The sequence below is a fragment of the Anneissia japonica genome, unplaced genomic scaffold (assembly GCF_011630105.1).
Source record: "Anneissia japonica isolate Jap-2015-1 unplaced genomic scaffold, ASM1163010v1 scaffold652_len952628_cov199, whole genome shotgun sequence".
Lineage (NCBI taxonomy): Eukaryota > Metazoa > Echinodermata > Crinoidea > Comatulida > Comatulidae > Anneissia > Anneissia japonica.
The window spans coordinates 778,532-785,621 of record NW_022757608.1 but is presented as its reverse complement, the minus strand read 5'-3'; the positions used below and the strand labels follow the sequence as shown (position 1 = coordinate 785,621).

Below are 7,090 nucleotides of genomic sequence, written 5' to 3'. Positions count from 1 at the left end.
ATGGTACCCTGCTTGGGTATTGCTAAACCCTGCAAACCTAAAAAAAAAAAAAAAACCTGCAAACCACATCCAAAATGGCCTTTTTACCCCAAAAATAGGTTGTGACAAACATAAATTTAAGATTTTTTTAATTGAGATACTAAATTGAGTCCTACTGTATACTATGTGATTCAATCATTATCACAGGGTTTGGATGGGGTTTGCGGTGTTTTTTTGGAGGTTTGCAGGGTATATGGGGTTTAGCAATACCCTGATGGTTTGGACTTTCCCCATGATGCTTGACAGTTGGCCATGATGCTTGGAACATCTTCTTCCATGATGCTTTTATCAGAGAACAGTTGAATTATTTAAATGATCCCTGCTTTTATATAGTCTTAAAGTGCAAATTTAGGACATTTCAATGCCTCCTAATTATTAAAATTGTGTCAGTCCCAACTATGGTGGACTTAACACTTACCATGACGCTTGCCCATGATGCTAGGGAGAACACTGCTATAGTAATTATAATAGGCTGAAAGAGGATTTGATTTCAAAAGGTTGATACTTACCTAAGAAATAAATTAATAATATACAAGTGGCTACGACAGCTAGAAAGAATAATATAAACAGAACAGAGGCAATCGCAACCTGCTTTCTCCTATTCTTCAATGACTTCGGATTTTCATTTTGGAGTTTTGACATGACATATTCTGAATGGAAGCTGCGTGTGTCCACGTCCCCCATGTATGATGTGTATTGGTACACCGGATCCAAAGGATCATCGGTGAATGCTCTATTATGGGCAGCTGGATAACAAGGCTAAAAATGAAAATAAATACAGTACTACATAAGTTGGCTATCAATTTGTTTCTTAACAATAGATAAGACATTAATTCCTAGAGGGTAACCCAAGGAAGTTTTCAAATATATAAAACTTATTTCCATTCCAATTTAAACAGTTTTTACCATGTAAGATAACATAAAACAATTAACAATAAAAATGCCTAAATTGACTAAAATGTAAAATATTAAAGACACGACAACAATGATACTATATAATAAAAAAGATTACATAATTTATACACATTCCTATTTCCTATAACTTATGTTTACCAAAGATCTTATAAACGCAAGATAGCGTTCTCCGTGATTTACGCGTAACAAATAGAACCGTCGGTCAAGGTTCAAAAGTTTCCAATTTAGCAAGAGGGCGCCATTCATGCGCTATTATACCAAAGAGAAAAAATAATCAGTTTCGGAAGAGGGCGTCCTATCTGTTGCCATGGATCTGAGATGGTTCCTGTTCTGCTGCTTACAGGATTGATATCCTAAATGTAAAGTGGCGCGGTGTACAGTATGGTCAGAGCGGTCAAGGGTCAAAAGTTTCCAATTTAGCAAGAGGGCGCCATTCATGCCTTATTACAGAATTTGCACGCGAAAATCGCGGAGAACGCTATCTTGTGTTTATAAGATCTTTGGTGTTTACCCAAATGTCCTATTGCACTTTTGAATTATTATTACTGTTTATTATTATTAACTGTATTATTAAAATGTGGCAAAGACAAGCCAAACCAGTCATGCGTCGCAAAAATCCATTTTGAGTTATTAATACAGTGTTAAAGAGTAAAATAAGAGCTATAAAATGGTAAAAAAATCATTCAAATCCAACATTTCTTTATGAAGTTACAAGCATTTAAACATACAGCTGTTTAAAGAACAATATATAAGAAATCAGCATTCAAAGTTTAAGATTTCGGGCATTTCTCATGCACAAACTATCATGAAATCCTTAAAAAGTGTTGTTTTAACATTGAAAAGGGGGAAATAACAGCATAGCATGATGTATAGATATATAAAGGTTTTAGTTTAGTGCAATAAAATAAATTTTTACAAATTAGACATTCTAGCATGTTTTGGCCATTTTCTCTTAAACACGATTTGCGACGAGTGACTGGTTTGGCTTGTCTTTGCCACAAGTGATATGTTAAGAATGATGAAAATTAAAATAAAAAAGTTGTGAAGCCATTATTATTTTCAAGGTCATTTGACAATACACAGAGCAAAGTCAGTAATCTCATACTTAATAGCAAAAAAACTCCTCCCTTAATGCAGTCCATGAACTGTAATAAAGATTAAAAGACATAAGTTTTTCATTGCTAAATGGAAATTTACAAAGCCCCTAAAAGGACATGATTAGAAAAAATATTTTATTTTGTTCCCTCAAAATAATATTTTGTTTCCGCAAAATCATTTCGTTCCCTCGAAATAATATTTTGAGGAGACGAAATATTATTTCGAGGGAATGATATATTATTGCAAGGGAACAAAAAAATGATTTCGTTTGCTTAATATTTGATTTTACTCCATGACCAATATTGTGCCTGTATGTACCACACAGAGTAATGAAAAAAAAAAAACCACTGTTTTCATCTTTGATCTAAGTTTCTTTATGGCAATACCTAGATTGAGAACAGGACTAGCCAACAGCCATAACACAGCTAGCTGACAGGAAAATACGCAAAATTTTAATACTGTTAAGTATTGCATGACAAAAATGCTAGGAAATTATATTTTGACTGAAACTTATAAATTTACTTTAGATGTACTGTAAGGAACTTAATACCTAAGGAATGCAAGTTAAAACCCACTATGCTGACACTTGCATGTGAAGGTTCAAGGGCCAAGCTCCCTTAAGAGTGGCCATCTTTTTAAAATACCATAGTGCACTCTACTAAAGTAATGTACAGTAGATAAGAATGTCAACCACAAGCACAATGCAAAAACCTGACATACCTTCATGCTTAACAGTTTGTATGGTGTGATTAATGATTGTGTAGGTAGATAGCATTAAACTTTACCACCCACTGGTACTAAGAACAGACTAGACTAAACAAAAAGACATATTAAAAATCTATCCAATGAGCTACTGTACATAACTGATTTTATCATCTTTCTCTATTCATTAACAATATCCCAATTTAGTTAAGAGATTTCTTCTCACAGATTCTCACATGATGCTTTCTTGGTTTACAAAGAAAATTTCATAGGCATAATAATATACTGTACAGTGTTAATTGTACTGTCTTTTTTTTGCAATAAAATACTAGTAGATACTACGAAAAACCTCAATAATATCTTTCAATATTTTGCTTAGCGACAGGATCGCCTCCACATGAGTGGTGCGAGAGAAATGGATGTGACGCATAAAAACGGAGGCTCTGTATCAAATTAGTGATCAGTCGAGAATAGAAAAATTCAGTGCAAAATAAAGTGATGATGTCACAACTGACTGAATAATAATTATAATAATAATAACCATTTAGTCTTGTCTTTCAATTAACAGTACTTGAATTGAAGTATTAAGAAAAAGATTCACTGTATGCCATGGAGGAACAGGTTTTTCTTTCTTCCATTTTATGGCTCAAGGTATGGAAATAGGTCTTAATAAATAAACAATGTAAAGTGCTACTTTGCTTTTATTTAATACTGTTTCCAGTAACAGTCTGTACTCTTAATATTCCCACTAAGTATAAATATCAAAAAATGACCTCCTGGGATGATGAGTAAGCTTTTCTAAACACAGGCCCCATTGTTGTGCTTTGACAGGGTATTTCATCATTACACTGTACAAGCAACAACGATTCAATTCAATGCCAAATTTAGTTAAACCGCTACAGTACTTGCCTCAGAAGCAGACTTTCAACGGGACTGGAACGCCAAACTTTGGGACTTGGGTTACAATACTAACTAGAAATTGCAAATTGCAAGTGAAGTGCTGCGAAGTACAACTACATAAAATGTTCTTCGAACAAAATTATTTATGCGAGTCAAGTGAAAATAATGAATAATAAAAATATAACAAATAATATGAGCACGACCCACTGTCTATATTAGAACAGCGTTGGTACCGTGTACAATAGTGTTTTGCTGCAGTGACATCTCTCTGCTGGCGATGACTCGCTGCTGGCGAATCGATCTGCGCATGTGTATAAAATGGTATTTATTTCCGAAAACACTATGCCAGTCTACAACAAGCATTGCCTAAATGTAATAATTAGCACGTTGAAATAGGCTAGTAAATAAGTTTAAATGGGTTCATAAATAATATTGGCCTCAAAATATTGTGGCTGAGACATGAGCCGATTAAACATAGAAATAGGAAACCTAGAAATATAGTAAAAACGCTGACTAGTACTCCAGCATCGCGACATGCCAACGTTGGTAAGAGTAGGTTAGTCTACAAACGTCGCCTAAATTAGTTGATTTTACCCGGCAGAACGAAAGAAGGAAACTCCGCTTTTCAGTTGTCTTAGGCGATTGTTTTTTGACAAACAATGACCTTTCAGAGGTCAAATTGCTGTCAAGAATATGAATTGGCTGCTTCGCAGCGAAAATGATATTCATTTTTTCAATTGAATGGGAATTTAGTTTCGCATTCTCATTTTTCATACACCCACCAAGGCCAAAAGCAGTCTATTCCCTTTCCCCCGAAATGTTTTTTCATGCATTATTTCGAAGAAAATGAATGTAAATCAACGACATTCAGAATTGTGGTAAGAAATACACAAAAAGCTTAAATAAATTGACCAACCAATGTCAAATAATGGCAAAACAATAAAATGCTTGCTTTAAGAGTAGGTTAGTCTACAAACGTCGCCTAAAGTAATTGATTTTACCCGGCAGAACGAAAGAAGGAAACTCCGCTTTTCAGTTGTCTTAGGCGATTGTTTTTTGACAAACAATGACCTTTCAGAGGTCAAATTGCTGTCAAGAATATGAATTGGCTGCTTCGCAGCGAAAATGATATTCATTTTTTCAATTGAATGGGAATTTAGTTTCGCATTCTCATTTTTCATACACCCACCAAGGCCAAAAGCAGTTTATTCCCTTTCCCCCGAAATGTTTTTTTCATGCATTATTTCGAAGAAAATGAATGTAAATCAACGATATTCAGAATTGTGGTAAGAAATACACAAAAAGCTTAAATAAATTGACCAACCAATGTCAAATAATGGCAAAACAATAAAATGTTTGCTTCGTACAAGATAAGATGCACTCGCCATACATGATCACGTCACAATTGTCTCCTGAGTCCTAGCTAGGCATACATCATCAAATTTTACGATAGGCCTAGGCTAGGCCTACATCCCCAAATATATCACTCATGGTATCACTCAATGGTATTCTGTTTTTTACTTACAACTTCTGATAATGTATAGACTATTGAAAGTACCATACCTAAAAGCAAGCATTTCACATTTGTACCATACGTAAAAGCAAGCATTTCACATTTGATACTTACCAAAGCATGATCTACTCTACAAAGCTAGGACAATATCTCCAATATATGTACCCGGAATTGCTAGGGTAAAGAGTCAGACACTAAAAGGCAAACCTCCTTTGTAGTCAAATAAAGAACTTGTGATTCCTTGGGACACCTACCTCGTAAACAGAATTCGGCCGGGTGTACGACATCACTGATTCCCAAACAAGCAAAATATATAAAATTTCTATATAATTAATAGGCTATATCCGAGGAAGAATAATCTCTCCTGGTGTTTGTATTTTGGTTTAACGCACAAGTTCAACACAGTAATCAGATTTTAAGATTTTCGAAGAATAGCTTGCTTGTAACACGGATTTCCGCTCATAATAACGCGAACGTGCGGATCCGCCGAGCTCGTCATAAAAACAACCCGTACTATTCATATTCATGAGAGGTGTGGCTAACACAATATGACGTCATTATTCCAACCAAATTAGGTGAATCATGGAGATACCATAGAGATAATTATAATAAGAATAACAATAATACAGTTTACTGTACTGTAATATAATAATAGCTCTATGGTGATAATAATTGTTATTGTCGTGATGGAATGAGAATCAAGTATAGGTGTAATTTTTCCCTACCTGACGTGGAAATGTACTGAATACTCAGTACAGTACCTGTGAAAACAATTGCGAAAAAATCGCAAGTTGTTCTCGGGTGGGACTCGAACCCACATCACCTAGCACTGTCATTCAAAAGTGTATGTTTTTCAATATCAGGGAGTATTATGCAATCATCAGAAATTATATCAGATACATTGGCGGATCTGAATGGGTCAGGGGTCCGACCCACAATTCAGAAGTCAGGAAAGCTCATTTCCCGCCATCCATTTTCCCGGGGAGAAACTTTGAATTTTGAAGAAATTAAAAGTCATTAAAAGACAATATCTCAGAAGTTGGGAAAGCCCGGGCCCCCCTCTTTTTGTATTTTTTTTTTTTTTTTTGACCTTCTCATAAATTTGAACCCAGATCCACTGCTGAGATGGCCACCATAGGCTTGATTTCAATTAGATGACTGCAAAACTATTTTTGTCAATATCTTCATATCTACAGTAACGGAACACAGCAATCACATCTTTAACCATGTTTTCAATATCACAGAGTATCATGAAATCATCAGAAAATATGTCAGATGGCCGCTATATTGGATTTCAAGATGGCTATCGATGACGGTTCCTTTTTCAGTTACTGTATAGTAGCCCTCTTGCTATCTCGGTGTCTTTCACTACTGTATCATAGGCCTATCACTACGCCACTGAAACCTATACGATAAAGGCGCAGATCTCACTCCCAGATACGTCTCTCATTATATATACATATGACCAATTAAGTTTCAGCAACGTGTTGTTAAGTATCTCTAATGTATATCACTTAGGCCGATGAACGAAATATTCGTGTTAAATAAATTATATTTCGTAATTCTCCGTGAGAAATTACATGAGGTTGTTCCAAAATACGTCAACTTTACTTTTGGTCATCGCCTTCACCATACGTTTTAAACGTAGGGAGTCCCCACACTACAAAGTATAATCAAATTTTCGTCATAGAATCTATAGCAAAATAATCAATAATGTGCTAACAGTTACAGTTAAGAGGCATTGGCAGATAATAAACTATTTTTTATTTGACTAGTCTCTGCAATTAAAACCTTTGGTTCTTTATTATTGTAGATACTCAGTATGCATAGATAAATAGACCAATCATTGTACAGTTTTATAAGTATTCCTCATTTGCTCTCTGTCACCTTTATTCTTTTTTGATAAGACAGCCTATATTATAT

General features: G+C 34.8%; 1 protein-coding gene across 1 annotated transcript in view; it reads right to left on the bottom strand.

Annotated features, from left to right (window-relative positions):
* LOC117124850 overlaps positions 1–5,666 on the bottom strand; it is a 44,280-nt gene extending 38,614 nt beyond the window's left edge. The window contains exons 1-2 of the mRNA XM_033271187.1: positions 5,422–5,666; positions 549–798 (exon numbers count right to left, since the gene is read on the bottom strand). Of these exons, the coding sequence (XP_033127078.1) occupies positions 549–798; positions 5,422–5,454 (283 nt within the window). The 5' untranslated portion in view covers positions 5,455–5,666. The remainder of the gene's footprint in view (positions 1–548; positions 799–5,421) is intronic.
* Positions 5,667–7,090: the final 1,424 nt, after the last annotated feature.